We start from the raw sequence: 27,379 nt of genomic DNA on the forward strand, positions 1-27,379 counted from the left end.
CCCGACCCAAATATCTGCATGTACTATTGTAGTTGTTTGCTGATATCGTACCTGACCAAAATATCTGCATGTACAATTTTACTTGTTTGCTGATATCGTACCTGACCAACATTTCTGCATGTACTATTGTAGTTGTTTGCTGATATCGTACCTGACCAAAATATCTGCATGTACAATTTTACTTGTTTGCTGATATCGTACCTGACCAACATTTCTGCATGTACTATTGTAGTTGTTTGCTGATATCGTACCCGACCAACAGTTCTGCATGTACTATTTTTGTTGTTTGCTGATATCGTACCCGACCAAAATATCTGCATGTACTATTGTAGTTGTTTGCTGATATCGTACCCAACCAAAATATCTGCATGTACTATTGTAGTTGTTTGCTGATATCGTACCTGACCAAAATATCTGCATGTACTATTGTAGTTGTTTGCTGATATCGTACCTGACCCAAATAGCTGCATGTACTATTGTAGTTGTTTGCTGGTATCGTACCTGACCAAAATATCTGCATGTACTTTTGAAGTTGTTTGCTGATATCGTACCAGACCCAAATATCTGCATGTACTATTGTAGTTGTTTGCTGATATCGTACCAGACCAAAATATCTGCATGTACTATTGTAGTTGTTTGCTGATATCGTACCCGACCAAAATATCTGCATGTATTATTGTAGTTGTTTGCTGATATCGTACTTGACCAACATTTCTGCATGTACTATTTTTGTTTTTTTCTGATATCGTACCCGACCAAAATATCTTCTTGTACTATTGTAGTTGTTTGCTGATATCGTACCTGACCAAAATATCTGCATGTACTATTGTAGTTGTTTGCTGATATCGTACCCGACCAACATTTCTGCATGTACTATTGTAGTTGTTTGCTGATATCGTACCCGACCAACATTTCTGCATGTACTATTTTAGTTGTTTGCTGATATCGTACCTGACCAAAATATCAGCATGTACTATTGTAGTTGTTTGCTGATATCGTACCTGACCAAAATATCTGCATATACAATTTTACTTGTTTGCTGATATCGTACCTGACCAAAATATCTGCATGTACTATTTTAGTTGTTTGCTGATATCGTACCTGACCAAAATATCTGCATATACTATTGTAGTTGTTTGCTGATATCGTACCTGACCAAAATATCTGCATGTACAATTTTACTTGTTTGCTGATATCGTACCCGACCAACATATCTGCATGTACTATTGTAGTTGTTTGCTGATATCGTACCCGACCAAAATTTCTCCATGTACTATTGTAGTTGTTTGCTGATATCGTACCTGACCAACATTTCTTCATGTACTATTGTAGTTGTTTGCTGATATTGTACCTGACCAAAATATCTGCATGTACTATTGTAGTTGTTTGCTGATATCGTACCTGACCAAAATATCTGCATGTACTATTGTAGTTGTTTGCTGATATCGTACCCGACCAAAATATCTCCATGTACTATTGTAGTTGTTTGCTGATATCGTACCCGACCAAAATATCTGCATGTACTATTGTAGTTGTTTGCTGATATCGTACCTGACCAAAATATCTGCATATACAATTTTACTTGTTTGCTGATATCGTACCCGACCAACATTTCTGCATGTACTATTGTAGTTGTTTGCTGATATCGTACCCGACCAAAATATCTGCATGTAATATTGTAGTTGTTTGCTGATATCGTATCCGACCAAAATATCTGAAAGTACTATTTTAATTGTTTGCTGATATCGTACCTGACCAAAATATCTGCATATACAATTTTACTTGTTTGCTGATATCGTACCCGACCAACATTTCTGCATGTACTATTGTAGTTGTTTGCTGATATCGTACCTGACCAACATTTCTGCATGTACTATTGTAGTTGTTTGCTGATATCGTACCAGACCAAAATATCTGCATGTACTATTGTAGTTGTTTGCTGATATCGTACCCGACCCAAATATCTGCATGTACTATTGTAGTTCTTTGCTGATATCGTACCCGACCCAAATATCTGCAAGCACTATTTTAATTGTTTGCTGGTATCGTACCTGACCATAATATCCGCATGTACTATTTTAGTTGTTTGCTGATATCGTACCTGACCAACATTTCTGCATGTACTATTGTAATGGTTTGCCGATATCGTACCCGACCAACATTTCTGCATGTACTATTGTAGTTGTTTGCTGATATCGTACCTGACCAAAATATCTGCATATACAATTTTACTTGTTTGCTGATATCGTACCTGACCAACATTTCTGCATGTACTATTGTAGTTGTTTGCTGATATCGTACCTGACCAACATTTCTGCATGTACTATTGTAGTTGTTTGCTGATATCGTACCCGACCAACATTTCCGCATGTACTATTTTAGTTGTTTGCTGATATCGTACCCGACCAACATTTCTGCATGTACTATTTTAGTTGTTTTGTGATATCGTACCTGATCAAAATATCAGCATGTACTATTTTAGTTGTTCGCTGATATCGTACCCGACCCAAATATCTGCATGTACTATTGTAGTTTGCTGATATCGTACCTGACCAACAGTTCTGCATGTACTATTTTTGTTGTTTGCTGATATCGTACCCGATCAAAATATCTGCATGTACTATTGTAGTTGTTTGCTGATATCGTACCCAACCAAAATATCTGCATGTACTATTGTAGTTGTTTGCTGATATCGTACCTGACCAAAATATCTGCATGTACTATTGTAGTTGTTTGCTGATATCGTACCCGACCAAAATATCTGCATATACTATTGTAGTTGTTTGCTGATATCGTACCTGACCAAAATATCTGCATGTACTATTGTAGTTGTTTGCTGATATCGTACCCGACCAAAATATCTGCATATACAATTTTACTTGTTTGCTGATATCGTACCTGACCAACATTTCTGCATGTACTATTTTAGTTGTTTGCTGATATCGTACCTGACCAAAATATCTGCATGTACTATTTTAGTTGTTTTCTGATATCGTACCTGACCAAAATATCTGCATGTACAATTTTACTTGTTTGCTGATATCGTACCTGACCAACATTTCTGCATGTACTATTGTAGTTGTTTGCTGATATCGTACCCGACCAACATTTCTTCATGTACTATTGTAGTTGTTTGCTGAAATCGTACCTGACCAAAATATCTGCATGTACTATTTTAATTGTTTGCTGGTATCGTACCTGACCAAAATATCTGCATGTACTATTGTAGTTGTTTGCTGATATCGTACCCGACCCAAATAGCTGCATGTACTATAGTAGTTGTTTGCTGATATCGTACCCGACCAAAATATCAGCATGTACTATTTTAGTTGTTTGCCGATATCGTACCTGACCAACATTTCTGCATGTACTATTTTTGTTTTTTTCTGATATCGTACCCGACCAAAATATCTGCATGTACTATTGTAGTTGTTTGCTGATATCGTACCTGACCAAAATATCTGCATGTACTATTGTAGTTGTTTGCTGATATCGTACCCGACCAAAATATCTGCATATACTATTGTAGTTGTTTGCTGATATCGTACCTGACCAAAATATCTGCATGTACTATTGTAGTTGTTTGCTGATATCGTACCTGACCAAAATATCTGCATGTACTATTGTAGTTGTTTGCTGGTATCGTACCTGACCAAAATATCTGCATATACAATTTTACTTGTTTGCTGATATCGTACCCGACCAACATTTCTGCATGTACTATTATAGTTGTTTGCTGATATCGTACCCGACCAACATTTCTGCATGTACTATTGTAGTTGTTTGCTGATATCGGACCTGACCAAAATATCTGCATATACAATTTTACTTGTTTGCTGATATCGTACCTGACCAACATTTCTGCATGTACTATTGTAGTTGTTTGCTGATATCGTACCTGACCAACATTTCTGCATGTACTATTGTAGTTGTTTGCTGATATCGTACCCGACCAAAATATCTGCATGTTATATTGTAGTTGTTTGCTGATACCGTACCCGACCAACATTTCTGCATGTACTATTGTAGTTGTTTGCTGATATCGTACCTGACCAAAATATCTGCATACACAATTTTACTTGTTTGCTGATATCGTACCTGACCAACATTTCTGCATGTACTATTGTAGTTGTTTGCTGATATCGTACCCGACCAACATTTCTGCATGTACTATTTTAGTTGTTTGCTGATATCGTACCCGACCAACATTTCTGCATGTACTATTTTAGTTGTTTTGTGATATCGTACCTGATCAAAATAACCATGTACTATTTTTGTTGTTTGCCGATATCGCACCTGACCAACATGTCTGCTTCTCACCTTGACTTCTGATATCAAAGCAAGTGAGAACATGTCATGAACAGGAGGCGACGATACAACCGCACACAGCATATATTCCCTGTCCCAAGTGGCCCCCAGAGGGCCCCATAAGTGCGGTGTGGCCCCTGATGAGAGCCCGTGTGACAGCGGAGCAGGAGTAGCAGAGTGTGCGCCACGCAGGGCTTCTACAGTCTGATGATTGACAGCCCATTCATGCTCCCAGCCTGCGGCCAAACAGCACATTTGCTTATCAAATCCCTAAATGGCCCATTTAGCCATCACCATTTTCTTGCTGTCACTTACCCCCCTCCGCCCCCCCTCTCTCTACCCGCCAAAAAAACAGCGGTTTTGGGCCCTGATAGGAGGAAAACACCGACAGCAGACATGTCCGACACTTCAGCGGCTGTCAGGACTGAAGCAACCAGGACCATTAGGAGATAAACTAACATTCGCTTCCTCATCCAGCATCTCCATACTTTTCTAAATGAAGGGGCACCACCAAAAAATGTCATTATTGTCTTCATTGTAAGAAAAAATAGGTTTATTATTGTCATTTATTCCTTCAATAAAATGCTGAACATACTAGACAACTTGTCTTTTAGTAGTAAGTAAACAAACAAAGACTCCTAATTAGTCTGCAGTAACATATTGTGTCATTTATACACCTATTATTTTATACACGTTATGAGGGACAAACTGTAAAAATGTTTCATCATATCCACAACGTTCACACTTATCCACAATTTTGCATTTTTTGTTTGCACCATGACTAGGGAAGGTTGTTTGGATTGTGTCTAGGGTTGTCCCAATAACAATAGTTTGGTACCAAAATGTTTTTCAATACTTTTCGGTACTTTTCTTAATAAAGGGGGCCACGATAAATGTCTTTATTGTAAGAAAAAATGTTAGTGTACATGAAACATGTTTATTATTGTTATTTAGTCCTTAAGTAAAATGTTGAACATACTAAACAACTTGTCTTTTAGTAGTAAGTAAACAAACAAAGACTCCTAATTAGTCTGCAGTAACATATTGTGTCATTTATACACCTATTATTTTCTACACATTACGAGGGACAAACTGTAAAAATGTTTAATCATATCCGCAACGTTCACACGTATCCACAATTTTGCATTTTTTGTTTGCACCATGACTAGGGAAGGTTGTTTGTATTGTGTCTAGGGTTGTCCCAATAACAATAGTTTGGTACCAAAAAGTTTTTCAATACTTTTCTTAATAAAAGGGGCCACAAAAAAATGTCATTATTGTCTTTATTGTAAGAACAAATGTTAGTGTAGATGAAACATATGTTTATTATTGTCATTTAGTCCTTCAATAAAATGTTGAACATACTAGACAACTTGTCTTTTAGTAGTAAGTAAACAAACAAAGACTCCTAATTAGTCTGCAGTAACATATTGTGTCATTTATACACCTATTATTTTATACACATTACGAGGGACAAACTGTAAAAATGTTTAATCATATCCACAATGTTCACACGTTATCCACAATTTTGCATTTTTTGTTTGCACCATGACTAGGGAAGGTTGTTTGGATTGTGTTTAGGGTTGTCCCAATAACAATAGTTTGGTACCAAAATGTTTTTCAATACTTTTCGGTACTTTTCTTAATAAAGGGGACCACAATAAATGTCTTTATTGTAAGAAAAAATGTTAGTGTAGATGAAACATATGTTTATTATTGTCATTTAGTCCTTAAGTAAAATGTTGAACATACTAGACAACTTGTCTTTTAGTAGTAAGTAAACAAACAAAGACTCCTAATTAGTCTGCAGTAACATATTGTGTCATTTATACACCTATTATTTTATACACATTACGAGGGACAAACTGTAAAAATGTTTCATCATATCCACAACGTTCACACGTATCCAAAATTTTGCATTTTTTGTTTGCACCATGACTAGGGAAGGTTGTTTGGATTGTGTTTAGGGTTGTCCCAATAACAATAGTTTGGTACCAAAAAGTTTTTCAATACTTTTCTTAATAAAGGGGGCCACAAAAAATACCATTATTGTCTTTATTGTAAGAAAAAATGTTAGTGTACATGAAAAATATGTTTATTATTGTCATTTAGTCCTTCAATAAAATGTTGAACATACTAGACAACTTGTCTTTTAGTAGTAAGTAAACAAACAAAGACTCCTAATTAGTCTGCAGTAACATATTGTGTCATTTATACACCTATTATTTTCTACACATTACGAGGGACAAACTGTAAAAATGTTTCATCATATCCACAACGTTCACACGTATCCACAATTTTGCATTTTTTGTTTGCACCATGACTAGGGAAGGTTGTTTGGATTGCGTTTAGGGTTGTCCCAATAACAATAGTTTGGTACCAAAAAGTTTTTCAATACTTTTCTTAATAAAGGGGGCCACAAAAAATGTCATTATTGTCTTTATTGTAAGAAAAAATGTTAGTGTAGATGAAACATATGTTTGTTATTGTCATTTAGTCCTTAAGTAAAATATTGAACATACTACACAACTTGTCTTTTAGTAGTAAGTAAACAAACAAAGACTCCTAATTAGTCTGCAGTAACATATTGTATCATTTATACACCTATTATTTTATACACATTATGAGGGACAAACTGTAAAAATGTTTCATCATATCCACAACGTTCACACGTACCCACAATTTTGCCTTTTGCATTTTTTGTTTGCACCATGACTAGGGAAGGTTGTTTGGATTGTGTTTAGGGTTGTCCCAATAACAATAGTTTGGTACCAAAAAGTTTTTCAATACTTTTCTTAATAAAGGGGGCCACATAAAATGTCATTATTGTCTTTATTGTAAGAACATTTTTTAGTGTACATGAAACATATGTTTATTATTGTCATTTAGTCCTTCAATAAAATGTTGAACATACTAGACAACTTGTCTTTTAGTAGTAAGTAAACAAACAAAGACTCCTAATTAGTCTGCAGTAACATATTGTGTCATTTATACACTTATTATTTTCAACACATTATGAGGGACAAACTGTAAAAATGTTTCAACATATCCACAACGTTCACACGTATCCACAATTTTGCATATTGCTTTTTTTGTTTGCACCATGACTAGGGAAGGTTGTTTTGATTGTTTTTAGGGTTGTCCCAATAACAGTAGTTTGGTACCAAAATGTTTTTCAATACTTTTCGGTACTTTTCTTAATAAAGGGGACCACGATAAATGTCTTTATTGTAAGAAAAAATGTTAGTGCAGATGAAACATATGTTTATTATTGTCATTTAGTCCTTAAATAAAATGTTGAACATACTAGACAACTTGTCTTTTAGTAGTAAGTAAACAAACTATATTTCCTAATTAGTCTGCAGTAACATATTGTGTCATTTATACACCTATTATTTTCAACACGTTATGAGGGACAAACTGTAAAAATGTTTCATAATATCCACAACGTTCACACGTATCCACAATTTTGCATTTTTTGTTTGCACCATGACTAGGGAAGGTTGTTTGGATTGTGTTTAGGGTTGTCCCAATAACAATAGTTTGGTACCAAAATGTGTTTTGATACTTTTCTAAATAAAGGGGACCACAAAAAATGTCTTTATTGTCTTCATTGTAAGAAAAAAAGTTAGTGTACATGAAAAATATGTTTATTATTGTCATTTAGTCCTTAAATAAAATGTTGAACATACTAGACAACTCGTCTTTTAGTAGTAAGTAAACAAACAAAGACTCCTAATTAGTCTGCAGTAACATATTGTGTCATTTATACACCTATTATTTTATACACATTATGAGGGAAAAACTGTAAAAATGTTTCATCATATGCACAACGTTCACACGTATCCACAATTTTGCATTTTTTGTTTGCACCATGACTAGGGAAGGTTGTTTGGATTGTGTTTAGGGTTGTCTCAATAACAGTAGTTTGGTACCAAAAAGTTTTTCAATACTTTTCTTAATAAAGGGGGCCACAAAAAATGTCATTATTGTCTTTATTGTAAGAAAAAATGTGAGTGTAGATGAAACATATGTTTATTATTGTCATTTAGTCCTTTAATAAAATGCTGAACATACTAGACAACTTGTCTTTTAGTAGTAAGTAAACAAACAAAGACTCCTAATTAGTCTGCAGTAACATATTGTGTCATTTATACACCTATTATTTTATACACATTACGAGGGACAAACTGTAAAAATTTTTAATCATATCCGCAACGTTCACACGTATCCACAATTTTGCATTTTTTGTTTGCACCATGACTAGGGAAGGTTGTTTGGATTGTGTCTAGGGTTGTCCCAATAACAATAGTTTGGTACCAAAATGTTTTTCAATACTTTTCCTAATAAAGGGGGCCACAAAAAATTTCATTATTGTCTTTATTGTAAGAACAAATGTTAGTGTAGATGAAACACATGTTTATTATTGTCATTTAGTCCTTAAGTAAAATGTTGAACATACTAGACAACTTGTCTTTTAGTAGTAAGTAAACAAACAAAGACTCCTAATTAGTAACATATTGTGTCATTTATACACCTATTTTGTCTACATTTGTCATGTCTTGGTGATCATGTTTTGTTTAGTTGTGTTAGTTTACTTCAAGACTCCATTAGTTCCTGTTTTTCCACTCCCTTGTTTTGTTTCCATGCCAACCCATTAGTGTTCACCTGTCCCCAAGTCACGCACCTGCTGATACCGTCCATAGTTTTGCTTCTTGCCATGCCAAGTTTTTGTTTCTTCATGTCAGTTATCGAGTTTTGTTTCATGTTCATAGTTTCTGCCTTAGTGCAAGTTTTTGTAGCTCCTTGTGAGCGCCTTTTGTTTGTTCCTGTTTTGAGTTAAGATTAAATCACGTCCTTACTTTACTTTGCATTCCGGAAAAACAAACCCCAAAGTCCGCGTTTTGACAACATTATTAGGGACAAACTATAAAAAAATGTTCATTTACTGTTAATATCTGCTTATTTTCTGTTTCAACATTTTGTATCTACACTTCTGTTAAAATGTAATAATCCCTTTTTCTTCTCTTCTTTGATATTTGACATTAGTTTTGGATGATACCACACATTTAGGTATGGATCCGATACCAAGTAGTTACAGGATCATACAAAAAATAATAATACCTAATACACCAGTAATGATATGGTTAAAAAATACTGATGTAAAGGGTAGGTGTCGTTCTGTTTTCTGTTGTAACAGGTTCTATCTACACTTCTGTTCAAATGTAATAATCACTTATTCTTCTCTTCTTTGATACTTGACATTAGTTTTGGATGATACCACACATTTAGGTATGGATCCGATACCAAGTAGTTACAGGATCATACAAAAAATAATAATACCTAATACACCAGTAATGATATGGTTAAAAAATACTGATGTAAAGGGTAGGTGTCGTTCTGTTTTCTGTTGTAACATGTTCTATCTACACTTCTGTTCAAATGTAATAATCACTTATTCTTCTCTTCTTTGATACTTGACATTAGTTTTGGATGATACCACACATTTAGGTATGGATCCGATACCAAGTAGTTACAGGATCATACATTGGTCATATTCAAAGTTCGCATGTGTCAAAGGACTTTATAAACATAATTCACGTTTAATTTTTGGGTGAAAATATCGATGTAATCCTAGTAGTATCGACTACATAGACTCATGTAGTGGATATCAGGTGTGGAACCCCCCATTTGTTTACATCATGACGACGGTGAGCTTTAGTATCGTCCTACGGTGTGTAGGGAAGCATGTTTAGCTATTCGTCCTCCTCCAGTGATAATGCTACTTGTTAGAAGCTCACTTTATTTGTCGCCACAGGGGCAGGGATTAGTGATTCTAAAGTAGCTCAAACGCGGCCGAGAGAACTGCCTGCTGACACGGTAATGTGTAGAAATTCACCGGACTGATTTGTAGGAACCACCTGAACCGCGGAAGGCGGTGGAAACACAAGACACACACGGGTACAGTTCCGGGAACTTAAAAAAATCCTTAAATGTTGGTGTAAATGTAAAAAAAAGTACTTCCTTTGGAGCAGTAGTAGACGAGACAAGAGACTCAGTAATCAATGGGCAGATGAAAAGTGCGGAAATGATCGCAGTCTGATACAGGACACGATAACAACCTGGTATCAGCGCCCCTGCAGCCGGAACCAAGACGATGACAAACATTTCCACACTGCGTGTTAGCGGGGAGGCAATTTGCCAGCAGACAGGTGATCATTTCAGACGAGACGCCCCTTCTTATTTTTTTTTTACCCCCCTCTTTCACATTTGAGCAGGCGGCGCAGGAAGTGTTTACGCTTCTAAAAGAGAGCCGCACGCAATTAAGTCCGCCTTGACGCGTGGTGACACTCCTGGTTGACTTGTGATGTTCTCAGGGAGGACACTTCAGGACACGTCTCGGTGTCACAAGTCGGGTTTGGAGCCTCGTTTTTTATTTCTCGTGTAGTTTAGAGCCCTCATTGAAGCACCACCTTCATGCAGGATCAATCTATTGCTCGTCATGCGACTTGTTGTGTCTGGGAAGGAAAGGCTGCAAGTGTACTAAGTAGAGCAGAGGAGCATGTTTGGCAGTGCACTCACACCGAGTACTTAGAAGCAGACACAGTCTGGAGACAGAAGAAGGCAGAATGGACGCATTTTGGTGTAAAAAGTCAAAATAAAGGTGAAGTTATAACACTGAAACACCAATGTGCCATCCAGCCACTAATCCTGGCCACCATGGCGACAAATGAAGTAAGTTTCTTACAAGTACCATTATCACTGGAGGACGAGGAATAGCTAAACATGCTTCACTACACACCGTAGGAGGATACAATAGCTGACCGCCAAACGCCATGGGTGGATCTACACCTGACATCCACTGTAACGATACCAAGTACAGGAGTGTATGTAGTCGATACTACTATGATTACATTGACATTTTTTTATCGTCACTTTTTTCCTTTCCATATTATGTTTATAAAGTCAGTAAATACGTCCCTGGACACATGAGGACCTTGAATATGACCAATGTGTGATCCTGTAACTACTTGGTATCGGATCCATACCTAAATGTGTGGTATCATCCAAAACTAATGTCAAGTATCAAAGAAGAGAAGAATAAGTGATTATTACATTTTAACAGAAGTGTAGATAGAACATGTTAGAACAGGAAACAGAACGACACCTACCCTTTACATCAGTATTTTTTAACCATATCATTACTGGTGTATTAGGTATTGTATTTTATTGTATGATCCTGTAACTACTTGGTATCGGATCCATACCTAAATGTGTGGTATCATCCAAAACTAATGTCAAGTATCAAAGAAGAGAAGAATAAGTGATTATTACATTTTAACAGAAGTGTTTATAGAACATGTTACAACAGAAAACAGAACAACACCTACCCTTTACATCGGTATTTTTTAACCATATCATTACTGCTGTATTAGGTATTATTATTTTTTGTATGATCCTGTAACTAGTTGGTATCGGATCCATACCTAAATGTGTGGTATCATCCAAAACTAATGTCAAGTATCAAAGAAGAGAAGAATAAGTGATTATTACATTTTAACAGAAGTGTAGATAGAACATGTTACAACAGAAAACAGAACGACACCTACCCTTTACATCAGTATTTTTTAACCATATTATTACTGGTGTATTAGGTATTATTATTTTTTGTATGATCCTATAACTACTTGTTATCGGATCCATACCTAAATGTGTGGTATCATCCAAAACTAATGTCAAGTATCAAAGAAGAGAAGAATAAGTGATTATTACATTTGAACAGAAGTGTAGATAGAACATGTTACAACAGAAAACAGAACGACACCTACCCTTTACATCAGTATTTTTTAACCATATCATTACTGGTGTATTAGGTGTTATATTTTATTGTATGATCCTGTAACTAGTTGCTATCGGATCGATACCTAAATGTGTGGTATCATCCAAAACTAATTTCAAGTATCAAAGAAGAGAAGAATAAGTGATTATTACATTTTAACAGAAGTGTAGATAGAACATGTTACAACAGAAAACAAAACGACACCTACCCTTTACATCAGTATTTTTTAACCATATTATTACTGGTGTATTAGATATTGTATTTTATTGTATGATCCTGTAACTACTTGCTATCGGATCGATACCTAAATGTGTGGTATCATCCAAAACTAATGTCAAGTATCAAAGAAGAGAAGAATAAGTGATTATTACATTTTAACAGAAGTGTAGATAGGACATGTTACAACAGAAAACAGAACGACACCTACCCTTTACATCAGTATTTTTTAACCATATCATTACTGGTGTATTAGGTATTATTATTTTTTGTATGATCCTGTAACTAGTTGGTATCGGATCCATACCTAAATGAGTGGTATCATCCAAAACCAATGTCAAGTATTAAAGAAGAGAAAAAAAAGTGGTTATTAGATTTTAACAGAAGTGTAGATAGAACATGTTAAAACAGAAAACAGAACGACACCTACCCTTTACATCAGTATTTTTTAACCATATTATTACTGGTGTATTAGGTATTATATTTTATTGTATGATCCTGTAACTACTTGGTATCGGATCCATACCTAAATGTGTGATATCACCCAAAACTAATGTCAAGTATCAAAGAAGAGAAGAATAAGTGATTATTACATTTGAACAGAAGTGTAGATAGAACATGTTACAACAGGAAACAGAACGACACCTACCCTTTACATCAGTGTTTTTTAACCATATCATTACTGGTGTATTAGGTATTATATTTTATTGTATGATCCTGTAATTAGTTGGTATCGGATCCATACCTAAATGTGTGGTATCATCCAAAACTAATGTCAAGTATCAAAGAAGAGAAGAAAAAGTGATTATTACATTTGAACAGAAGTGTAGATAGAACATGTTACAACAGAAAACAGAACGACACCTACCCTTTACATCAGTATTTTTTAACCATATTATTACTGGTGTATTAGATATTGTATTTTATTGTATGATCCTGTAACTACTTGCTATCGGATCGATACCTAAATGTGTGGTATCACCCAAAACTAATGTCAAGTATCAAAGATGAGAAGAATAAGTGATTATTACATTTTAACAGAGGTGTAGATAGAACATGTTAAAACAGAAAACAGAACGACACCTACCCTTTACATCAGTATTTTTTAACCATATCATTACTGCTGTATTAGGTATTATTATTTTTTGTATGATCCTGTAACTGCTTGGTATCGGATCCATACCTAAATGAGTGGTATCATCCAAAACTAATGTCAAGTATCAAAGAAGAGAAGAATAAGTGATTATTACATTTTAACAGAAGTGTAGATAGAACATGTTACAACAGAAAACAGAACGACACCTACCCTTTACATCAGTAGTTTTTTAACCATATCATTACTGGTGTATTAGGTATTATTTTTTTTTGTATGATCCTGTAACTACTTGGTATCGGATCCATACCTAAATGTGTGGTATCACCCAAAACTAATGTCAAGTATCAAAGAAGAGAAGAATAAGTGATTATTACATTTTAACAGAAGTGTAGATAGAACATGTTACAACAGGAAACAGAACGACACCTACTCTTTACATCAGTATTTTTTAACTATATTATTACTGGTGTATTAGGTATTATATATTATTGTATGATCCTGTAACTACTTGCTATTGGATCGATACCTAAATGTGTGGTATCATCCAAAACCAATGTCAAGTATCAAAGAAGAGAAAATAAGTGATTATTATATTTGAACAGAAGTGTAGATAGAACATGTTACAACAGAAAACAGAACGACACCTACCCTTTACATCAGTATTTTTTAACCATATCATTACTGGTGTATTAGTTATTATATTTTATTGTATGATCCTGTAACTACTTGGTATCGGATCCATACCTAAATGAGTGGTATCATCCAAAACCAATGTCAAGTATTAAAGAAGAGAAAAAAAAGTGGTTATTAGATTTTAACAGAAGTGTAGATAGAACATGTTACAACAAAAAACAGAACGACACCTACCCTTAACATCAGTATTTTTTAACCATATCGTTACTGCTGTATTAGGTATTATTATTTTTTGTATGATCCTGTAACTACTTGGTATCGGATCCATACCTAAATGAGTGGTATCAACCAAAACTAATGTCAAGTATCAAAGAAGAGAAAAAAAAGTGATTATTACATTTTAACAGAAGTGTAGATAGAACATGTTACAACAGAAAACAGAACGACACCTACCCTTTACATCAGTATTTGTTCACCATATTATTACTGGTGTATTAGGTATTATATTTTATTGTATGATCCTGTAACTAGTTGGTATCGGATCCATACCTAAATGTGTGGTATCACCCAAAACTAATGTCAAGTATCAAAGAAGAGAAGAATAAGTGATTATTACATTTGAACAGAAGTGTAGATAGAACATGTTACAACAGAAAACAGAACGACACCTACCCTTTACATCAGTAATTTTTAACCATATCATTACTGGTGTATTAGGTATTATATTTTATTGTATGATCCTGTAACTACTTGGTGTCGGATCCACACCTAAATGAGTGGTATCATCCAAAACCAATGTCAAGTATTAAAGAAGAGAAAAAAAAGTGGTTATTAGATTTTAACAGAAGTGTAGATAGAACATGTTACAACAGAAAACAGAACGACACCTACCCTTTACATCAGTATTTTTTAACCATATCATTACTGGTGTATTAGTTATTATATTTTATTGTATGATCCTGTAACTACTTGGTATCGGATCCATACCTAAATGAGTGGTATCAACCAAAACTAATGTCAAGTATCAAAGAAGAGAAAAAAAAGTGATTATTACATTTTAACAGAAGTGTAGATAGAACATGTTACAACAGAAAACAGAACGACACCTACCCTTTCCATCAGTATTTGTTCACCATATTATTACTGGTGTATTAGGTATTATATTTTATTGTATGATCCTGTAACTAGTTGGTATCGGATCCATACCTAAATGTGTGGTATCACCCAAAACTAATGTCAAGTATCAAAGAAGAGAAGAATAAGTGATTATTACATTTGAACAGAAGTGTAGATAGAACATGTTACAACAGAAAACAGAACGACACCTACCCTTTACATCAGTAATTTTTAACCATATCATTACTGGTGTATTAGGTATTATATTTTATTGTATGATCCTGTAACTACTTGGTGTCGGATCCACACCTAAATGAGTGGTATCATCCAAAACCAATGTCAAGTATTAAAGAAGAGAAAAAAAAGTGGTTATTAGATTTTAACAGAAGTGTAGATAGAACATGTTACAACAGAAAACAGAACGACACCTACCCTTTACGTCAGTATTTTTTAACCATATTATTACTGCTGTATTAGGTATTATTATTTTTTGTATGATCCTGTAACTACTTGCTATCGGATCGATACCTAAATGTGTGGTATCACCCAAAACTAATGTCAAGTATCAAAGATGAGAAGAATAAGTGATTATTACATTTTAACAGAGGTGTAGATAGAACATGTTAAAACAGAAAACAGAACGACACCTACCCTTTACATCAGTATTTTTTAACCATATCATTACTGCTGTATTAGGTATTATTATTTTTTGTATGATCCTGTAACTGCTTGGTATCGGATCCATACCTAAATGAGTGGTATCATCCAAAACTAATGTCAAGTATCAAAGAAGAGAAGAATAAGTGATTATTACATTTTAACAGAAGTGTAGATAGAACATGTTACAACAGAAAACAGAACGACACCTACCCTTTACATCAGTATTTTTTAACCATATCATTACTGGTGTATTAGGTATTATTTTTTTTTGTATGATCCTGTAACTACTTGGTATCGGATCCATACCTAAATGTGTGGTATCACCCAAAACTAATGTCAAGTATCAAAGAAGAGAAGAATAAGTGATTATTACATTTTAACAGAAGTGTAGATAGAACATGTTACAACAGGAAACAGAACGACACCTACTCTTTACATCAGTATTTTTTAACTATATTATTACTGGTGTATTAGGTATTATATATTATTGTATGATCCTGTAACTACTTGCTATTGGATCGATACCTAAATGTGTGGTATCATCCAAAACCAATGTCAAGTATCAAAGAAGAGAAAATAAGTGATTATTATATTTGAACAGAAGTGTAGATAGAACATGTTACAACAGAAAACAGAACGACACCTACCCTTTACATCAGTATTTTTTAACCATATCATTACTGGTGTATTAGTTATTATATTTTATTGTATGATCCTGTAACTACTTGGTATCGGATCCATACCTAAATGAGTGGTATCATCCAAAACCAATGTCAAGTATTAAAGAAGAGAAAAAAAAGTGGTTATTAGATTTTAACAGAAGTGTAGATAGAACATGTTACAACAAAAAACAGAACGACACCTACCCTTAACATCAGTATTTTTTAACCATATCGTTACTGCTGTATTAGGTATTATTATTTTTTGTATGATCCTGTAACTACTTGGTATCGGATCCATACCTAAATGAGTGGTATCAACCAAAACTAATGTCAAGTATCAAAGAAGAGAAAAAAAAGTGATTATTACATTTTAACAGAAGTGTAGATAGAACATGTTACAACAGAAAACAGAACGACACCTACCCTTTACATCAGTATTTGTTCACCATATTATTACTGGTGTATTAGGTATTATATTTTATTGTATGATCCTGTAACTAGTTGGTATCGGATCCATACCTAAATGTGTGGTATCACCCAAAACTAATGTCAAGTATCAAAGAAGAGAAGAATAAGTGATTATTACATTTGAACAGAAGTGTAGATAGAACATGTTACAACAGAAAACAGAACGACACCTACCCTTTACATCAGTAATTTTTAACCATATCATTACTGGTGTATTAGGTATTATATTTTATTGTATGATCCTGTAACTACTTGGTGTCGGATCCACACCTAAATGAGTGGTATCATCCAAAACCAATGTCAAGTATTAAAGAAGAGAAAAAAAAGTGGTTATTAGATTTTAACAGAAGTGTAGATAGAACATGTTACAACAGAAAACAGAACGACACCTACCCTTTACATCAGTATTTTTTAACCATATCATTACTGGTGTATTAGTTATTATATTTTATTGTATGATCCTGTAACTACTTGGTATCGGATCCATACCTAAATGAGTGGTATCAACCAAAACTAATGTCAAGTATCAAAGAAGAGAAAAAAAAGTGATTATTACATTTTAACAGAAGTGTAGATAGAACATGTTACAACAGAAAACAGAACGACACCTACCCTTTCCATCAGTATTTGTTCACCATATTATTACTGGTGTATTAGGTATTATATTTTATTGTATGATCCTGTAACTAGTTGGTATCGGATCCATACCTAAATGTGTGGTATCACCCAAAACTAATGTCAAGTATCAAAGAAGAGAAGAATAAGTGATTATTACATTTGAACAGAAGTGTAGATAGAACATGTTACAACAGAAAACAGAACGACACCTACCCTTTACATCAGTAATTTTTAACCATATCATTACTGGTGTATTAGGTATTATATTTTATTGTATGATCCTGTAACTACTTGGTGTCGGATCCACACCTAAATGAGTGGTATCATCCAAAACCAATGTCAAGTATTAAAGAAGAGAAAAAAAAGTGGTTATTAGATTTTAACAGAAGTGTAGATAGAACATGTTACAACAGAAAACAGAACGACACCTACCCTTTACGTCAGTATTTTTTAACCATATTATTACTGCTGTATTAGGTATTATTATTTTTTGTATGATCCTGTAACTACTTGCTATCGGATCCATACCTAAATGTGTGGTATCATCCAAAACCAATGTCAAGTATTAAAGAAGAGAAAAAAAAGTGGTTATTAGATTTTAACAGAAGTGTAGATAGAACATGTTACAACAGAAAACAGAACGACACCTACCCTTTCCATCAGTATTTGTTCACCATATTATTACTGGTGTATTAGGTATTATATTTTATTGTATGATCCTGTAACTAGTTGGTATCGGATCCATACCTAAATGTGTGGTATCACCCAAAACCAATGTCAAGTATCAAAGAAGAGAAAATAAGTGATTATTACATTTTAACAGAGGTGTAGATAGAACATGTTAAAGCAGAAAACAGAACGACACCTACCCTTTACATCAGTATTTTTTAACCATATTATTACTTGTGTATTAGGTATTATATTTTATTGTATGATCTTGTAACTACTTGCTATCGGATCGATACCTAAATGTGTGGTATCATCCAAAACCAATGTCAAGTATCAAAGAAGAGAAAAAAAAGTGGTTATTAGATTTTAACAGAAGTGTAGATAGAACATGTTACAACAGAAAACAGAACGACACCTACCCTTTACATCAGTATTTTTTCACCATATTATTACTGGTGTATTAGGTATTATATTTTATTGTATGATCCTGTAACTAGTTGCTATCGGATCGATACCTAAATGTGTGGTATCATCCAAAACTGATGTCAAGTATCAAAGAAGAGAAAAAAAAGTGGTTATTAGATTTGAACAGAAGTGTAGATAGAACATGTTACAACAAAAAACAGAACGACACCTACCCTTTACATCAGTATTTCTTAACCATACCATTACTGGTGTATTAGGTATTATTATTTTTTGTATGATCCTGTAACTACTTGGTATCGGATCAATACCTAAATGTGTGGTATCATCCAAAACTAATGTCAAGTATCAAAGAAGAGAAGAATAAGTGATTATTATATTTTAACAGAAGTGTAGATAGAACATGTTGAAACAGAAAATAAGCAGATATTAACAGTAAATGAACAAGTGGATTAATAATCAATTTTTACAGTTTGTCCCTCATAATGTGTAGAAAATAACAGGTGTATAAATGACACAATATGTTACTTTGTTTGTTTACTTACTACTAAAAGACAAGTTGTCTAGTATGTTCAACATTGAAGGACTAAATGACAATATTAAACATATGTTTCATCCACACTAAAAAATTTTCTTACAATAAAGACATTTTTTGGGTTATCCCCTTTTATTTATCCACTCACACACCCTCCACCATCCACTCCTCCTCCTCCTCTTCCTCCATCCAGCCAATCCCCTTAATTAAAAAAGCGGCCCCAGGACGGCGGCTCAAACGCAATTTGTGGCCATTCCCCCGTGGCCGGGATGGCGATTACGCCTTAATGCTGACCACCCACTTCCTGCCGCACTTAATCTACCATTAGAGGCCCTCTTGACCCCCACCATACACGCCCCCCCGGACTCTAATATCCACACGGATGCTGTATCGGAGCAGCAAACTAAGCACAGCAATGGTGTTGATATCAAGACTTACATTGACAGATTCTTTCCCGCCGTACTTGACCCGGATCCTGGGCTCTTGGACCACATCCAGGTTGGAGCCGGTCACCATCAGGGGGGTGTGGCCACTGAAGAAAGCCAAAAGCAGACGACAGGTCGATACCACAATGAACACAGCAAGGTTCCTGATGGTGATATCATGTTACAGTATCCATGTGTTTACATGCAGCTGAGGTAGGCTCCAACGGGACAAGCGGTAGAAAAATGGATGGATGGATGGTATCACTACTGCTATTGACCATGTCAAGCTTTGTTGGATGGATTCTCTTGTCGAGAATTTGGCGAGCGCCGTTTTGTCCTACTAATTTTGGCGGTCCTTGAACGCACCGTGGTTTGTTTACATGAATAACTTTCTCCGACTTTCTAAGACGTGATTTATGCCACTTCTTTTTCCGGCTCGTTTTGTCCACCAAACTTATAACGAATGCACAAAGGTGAGTTTTGTTGATGTTATTGACTTGTGTGGAGTGCTAATCAGACATATTTGGTCACTGCAAGCTAATCGATGCTAACATGCTATTTAGGCTAGCTACATGTACATATTGCATCATTGTGTTTAATTTGTAGCTATATTTGAGCTCACTTAGTTTCCTTTAAGTCCTCTTAATTCAATTTATATCTCATGACACTTTCTGTATGTAATATGGCTTTTAAATTTGTTTTGCGGCTCCCGACAGATTTGTTTTTGTATTTTTGGTCCAATATGGCTTTTTCAACATTTTGGGTTGCCAACCCCTGGTGTACATGAAACATATGTTTATTATTGTCATTTTGTCCTTAAATAAAATGTTGAACATACTAGACAACTTGTCTTTTAGTAGTAAGTAAACAAACAAAGACTCCTAATTAGTCTGCAGTAACATATTGTGTCATTTATACACCTATTTGTACAAACGGTAGTAAAATGGATGGATGGTATCACTACTGCTATTGACCATGTCAAGCTTTTTTGGATGGATTCTTGGTCTGATCCTCTTGTCGAGAATTTGGCGAGCGCCGTTCTGTCCTACTAATTTTGGCGGTCCTGGAACGCACCGTGGTTTGTTTACATGTGTAACTTTCTCCGACTTTCTAAGACGTGATTTATGCCACTTCTTTTTCCGTCTCGTTTTGTCCACCAAACTTATAACGAATGCACAAAGGTGAGTTTTGTTGATGTTATTGACTTGTGTGGAGTGCTAATCAGACATATTTGGTCACTGCAAGCTAATCGATGCTAACATGCTATTTAGGTTAGTTGTATATACATATTGCATCATTATGTCTAATTTGTAGCTATATTTGAGCTCATTTAGTTTCCTTTAAGTCCTCTTAATTAAATTTATATCTCATGACACACTTTCTGTAAGTAATATGGCTTTTAATTTTGTTTTGCGGCTCCTGACAGATTTGTTTTTGTATTTTTGGTCCAATATGGCTCTTTCAACATTTTGGGTTGCCGACCCCTGGTGTACATGAAACATATGTTTATTATTGTCATTTTGTCCTTAAATAAAATGTTGAACATACTAGACAACTTGTCTTTTAGTAGTAAGTAAACAAACAAAGACTCCTAATTAGTCTGCAGTGACATATTGTGTCATTTATACACCTATTTCTACAAACGGTAGTAAAATGGATGGATGGATGGTATCACTACTGCTATTGACAATGTCAAGCTTTGTTGGATGGATTCTTGGTCCGATCCTCTTGTCGAGAATTTGGCGAGCGCCGTTTTGTCCTACTCATTTTGGCGGTCCTTGAACGCACCGTGGTTTGTTTACATGAATAACTTTCTCCGACTTTCTAAGACGTGATTATGCCACTTCTTTTTCCGTCTCGTTTTGTCCACCAAACTTATAACGAATGCACCAAAGGTGAGTTTTGTTGATGTTATTGACTTGTGTGGAGTGCTAATCAGACATATTTGGTCACTGCAAGCTAATCGATGCTAACATGCTATTTAGGCTAGCTACATGTACATATTGCATCATTGTGTTTAATTTGTAGATATATTTGAGCTCACTTAGTTTCCTTTAAGTCCTCTTAATTCAATTTATATCTCATGACACTTTCTGTATGTAATATGGCTTTTAAATTTGTTTTGCGGCTCCTGACAGATTTGTTTTTGTATTTTTGGTCCAATATGGCTCTTCCAACATTTTGGGTTGCTGACCCCTGGTGTACATGAAACATATGTTTATTATTGTCATTTTGTCCTTAAATAAAATGTTGAACATACTAAACAACTTGTCTTTTAGTAGTAAGTAAACAAACAAAGACTCCTAATTAGTCTGCAGTGACATATTGTGTCATTTATACACCTATTTCTACAAGCGGTAGAAAATGGATGGATGGATGGTATCACTATTGCTATTGACAATGTCAAGCTTTGTTGGATGGATTCTTGGTCCGATCCTCTTGTCGAGAATTTGGCGAGCGCCGTTTTGTCCTGCTAATTTTGGCGGTCCTTGAACGCACCGTGGTTTGTTTACATGAATAACTTTCTCCGACTTTCTAAGACGTGATTTATGCCACTTCTTCTTCCGTCTCGTTTTGTCCACCAAACTTATAACGAATGCACAAAGGTGAGTTTTGTTGATGTTATTGACTTGTGTGGAGTGCTAATCAGACATATTTGGTCACTGCAAGCTAATCGATGCTAACATGCTATTTAGGCTAGCTGTATGTACATATTGCATCATTATGCCTCATTTGTAGTTATATTTGAGCTCATTTAGTTTCCTTTAAGTCCTCTTAATTCAATTTATATCTCATGACACACTATCTGTATGTAATATGGCTTTTAATTTTGTTTTGCGGCTCCTGACAGATTTGTTTTTGTATTTTTGGTCCAATATGGCTCTTTCAACATTTTGGGTTGCCGACCCCTGGTGTAGACGAAATATATGTTTATTATTGTACTTTAGTCCTTAAATAAAATGTTGAACATACTAGACAAATTGTCTTTTAGTAGTAAGTAAACAAACAAAGACTCCATATTGTGTCATTTATACACCTATTTCTACAAGCGGTAGAAAATGGATGGATGGATGGTATCACTACTGCTATTGACCATGTCAAGCTTTGTTGGATGGACTCTTGTTGATAGGATGGGACTGGAACCGACAGCTGTGCTCAACAATGACGATTTTTGGTACTTTTGTGCGTTGATGAATGTTAGCGTTAGCGATTTTTACACGGTTCATTTCAACACCTGCAGAACCACAACTAAGATTCACCTTACAATCCAACAAACTTTTCCTCAAGTCCGGTTGCACCAGCGCGAGTGTACCCCGAAAACAAGAAGCGCTCAAAAGCAAGGATCTCATTCTAAAACTGGATACCCCATAACACACGCTGCTGATTAGCATTAGCGGTTTTACATGGCACTTTCCACTCCAAATTTGGTGGATGAAACTACAAGGAAGATGCGCGTTACTATTAAACAGCTGGCTACAATACTTCGTAGGGCGCAACAAAGGACAAGATTGGTACATTCAATTTAATGGCAAAGACTACTCCTGGATTACTGCGACGCATATTTTATTATTGTTGTTTATTGTTTATAGAGTTCGTCGTAGTCAATATTATTTCACAAAAAAAAAGAAATACAATTAAATTAAACATTTCCCAAAAGGTAATGGTAATTAGTATCAACTTTTTGAACCCCCCCCCCTTTTTTTTTTTACATAGTTAACTTGAACTAATATCCAGTTTCTGGTTAAAAAATGCATTTCTTAGCACATTGTGACAAGTGAAAGTGTCCACTTTGCATCAACTTGTCATACTTTGTGTGCGCATTTGGGTTTTTTTCCTTAAATAAACGAGTCATAATGGGGGGAAAAGAAGCAAGTTTAGCACGCTTATATCACATATGAATTATTGCATATCACACTTATATATGAATTCTCTTATATCACACTTATGTCATATATAAATTCTCTTATATGACACTTATATATAAATCATCTTATATCACTATTTTATCATTTGTGAATTGTCTTATTTCACACTTATATCTTATATAGATTATCTTCTATCACACTTATATATAAATTATGTTATTTCACACTTATATATAAACTCTTATATCATATATAAATTATCTTATATCACACTAACATATAAATTCTCTTATTTTACTCTTATATCATATATAAACTCTTACATCACACTTATATAATATATAAATTGTCTTTTTTCACACTTATATATAAATTCTCTTATATCACATACAAATTCTCTTATATCACACTTATATATAAATTCTCTTATATCACACTTATATCATATATAAATTATCTTATATCACACTTGTATCATATATAAATTATCTTATATCATACATAAATTGTCTTATATCCCACTTATATGTTATATAAATTCTCTTATATCACACTTATATATAAATTCTCTTATTTCATACTTATATATAAATTCTCTTATTTCACTCTTATATATAAACTCTTACATCACACTTATATAATATATAAAATGTCTTTTTTCACACTTATATATAAATTCTCTTATATCACATATAAATTCTCTTATATCACACATATATATAAATTGTCTTATTTCACACTTATATCATATATAAATTATCTTATATCACACTTGTATCATATATAAATTATCTTATATCATACATAAATTGTCTTATATCACACTTATATTTTATATAAATTCTCTTATATCACACTTATATCATATATAAATTATCTTATATCAAACTTATATATAAGTTATCTTATATCACTATTATATCTTATGTGAATTGTCTTATTTCACACTTATATCATATATAAATTATTTTATATCACACATATATAAATTATCTTTTATCACATACAAATTCTCTTATATCACACTTATATATAACTTCTCTTATTTCACACTTATATATAAATTATCTTATTCCACTCTTATATTATATATAAACTCTTACATCACACTTATATAATAAATAAATTGTCTTTTTTCACACTTATATATAAATTCTCTTATATCACATACAAATTCTCTTATATCACACTTATATATAAATTGTCTTATTTCACACTTATATCATATATAAGTTGTCTTATATCACACTTATATCATATATAAATTATCTTATATCAAACTTATATCATACATAAATTGTCTTATATCACACTTATATTTTATATAAATTCTCTTATATCATATATAAATTCTCTTATATCACTTATATATAAGTTATCTTATATCACTATTATATTATATGTGATTTGTCTTATTTCACACTTATATCATATATAAATTATCTTATATCACACTTATATCATATATAAATTATCTTATATCATACATAAATTGTCTTATATCACACTTATATTTTATATAAATTCTCTTATATCACACTTATTTCATATATAAATTATCTTATATCAAACTTATATATAAGTTATCTTATATCACTATTATATCATATGTGAATTGTCTTATTTCACACTTATATCATATATAAATTATTTTATATCACACATATATAAATTCTCTTATATCACATACAAATTTTCTTATTTCACACTTATATCATATATAAACTCTTACATCACACTTATATAATATATAAAATGTCTTTTTTCACACTTATATATAAATTCTCTTATATCACATACAAATTCTCTAATATCACACTTATATCATATATAAATTGTCTTATATCACACTTGTATCATATATAAATTATCTTATATCATACATAAATTGTTTTATATCACACTTATAGTTTATATAAATTCTCTAATATCACACTTATATCATATATAAATTCTCTTATATCACTTATATATAAGTTATCTTATATCACTATTATATCATGTGTGAATTGTCTTATTTCACACTTATATCATTTATAAATTATTTTATATCACACATATATAAATTCTCTTATATCACATACAAATTCTCTTATATCACACTTATATATAAATTATCTTATTTCACTCTTATATCATATATAAACTCTTACATCACACTTATATAATATATAAATTGTCTTTTTTCAGACTTATATATAAATTCTCTTATATCACATACAAATTCTCTTATATCACACATATATAAATTGTCTTATTTCACACTTATATCATATAGAAATTATCTTATATCATACATAAATTGTCTTATATCACACTTATAGTTTATATAAATTATCTTATATCACACTTATATCATATATAAATTATTTTATATCACACATATATAAATTCTCTTATATCACATACAAATTCTCTTATATCACACTTATATATAAATTCTCTTATTTCACTCTTATATCATATATAAACTCTTACATCACACTTATATAATATATAAATTGTCTTTTTTCACACTTATAGATTCTCTTATATCACATACAAATTCTCTTATATCACACTTATATGTAAATTGTCTTATTTCACACTTATATCATATATAAGTTGTCTTATATCACACTTATATCATATATAAATTATCTTATATCACACTTGTATCATATATAAATTATCTTATATCATACATAAATTGTCTTATATCACACTTATATATAAATTCTCTTATATCACTCTTATATATAACTTCTCTTATATCACACTTATATATAAATTCTCTTATTTCACTCTTATATCATATATAAACTCTTACATCACACTTATATAATATATAAATTGTCTTTTTTCACACATATATAAATTCTCTTATATCACATACAAATTCTCTTATATCAAACTTATATCATACATAAATTGTCTTATATCACACTTATATCATATATAAATTATCTTATATCACTTATATATAAGTTATCTTATATCACTATTATATCATATGTGAATTGTCTTATTTCACACTTATATCATATATAGATTATTTCATATCACACATATATAAATTCTCCTATATCACACTTATATATAAATTCTCTTATTTCACACATATATAAATTCAAATAAAAATGATCTTATATCATATTTATATATTCCGTTACATTTTACAATTATATCATAAATAAATGATCTTATATCATAAATAAATGATTTTATATCACACTCAATTGTCTTGTTATTTATTATCTGGTGAGGTCTTCAGACACTCTTTAGGACAACAAGGAAGCCATTAGATGAAAGCGCTGGACTTGAGCGTGATTTCTCACTACGTTGAGGAGACATCACATTGATTTTCTCCTTTTAATTAGCGGAGCATCCATCCCAGCTCCATCTCATCTCCACCAAGTGGAAGGAGGACGGTATCGACCGGCAGAACTTCCCAGCGGCGACTTGGATGGGAACTTGAATGACGGGCGTGTTTGGGACTTTACCTGGCGATGCTCCAGTCGGGATCGATGCGCGCCACGGTGGGGTCGTCGATGTACTCGAAGGTCAGGCTCTCTCGGATTAGGGCCAGGTCCACGCTCACGCTGGTACGGACCGGGCCGATCCCGGACAGGGACGGCGCCGAGCAGCACACGATTTCTGTCATGGTTCGACTGCAAGCACACAGAAACGATCATGGCCGCGATACTTTGCTTTATAATTGTGCTGATTCCTTGCTTCTTGTTCTGTTTAATAAATGGTTCAGTGCTTAAACCTGACACTGTCTTAACCGTGACATAAATGAGGTACAATAGGTCAGGAACTCTCCTGAAGGAATCAATAAAGCACTATCTATCTATCTAGTATC

General features: G+C 33.3%; 1 protein-coding gene across 1 annotated transcript in view; it reads right to left on the bottom strand.

Annotated features, from left to right (window-relative positions):
* The window catches only part of plxna2 (plexin A2), an 801,241-nt gene that overhangs the window by 115,913 nt on the left and 657,949 nt on the right, over positions 1–27,379 (bottom strand). The window contains exons 16-17 of the mRNA XM_061902603.1: positions 27,018–27,185; positions 19,683–19,776 (exon numbers count right to left, since the gene is read on the bottom strand). Of these exons, the coding sequence (XP_061758587.1) occupies positions 19,683–19,776; positions 27,018–27,185 (262 nt within the window). The remainder of the gene's footprint in view (positions 1–19,682; positions 19,777–27,017; positions 27,186–27,379) is intronic.

Source organism: Nerophis ophidion, linkage group LG06 (genome assembly GCF_033978795.1).
Source record: "Nerophis ophidion isolate RoL-2023_Sa linkage group LG06, RoL_Noph_v1.0, whole genome shotgun sequence".
In the NCBI taxonomy this organism is placed as follows: Eukaryota; Metazoa; Chordata; class Actinopteri; order Syngnathiformes; family Syngnathidae; genus Nerophis; species Nerophis ophidion.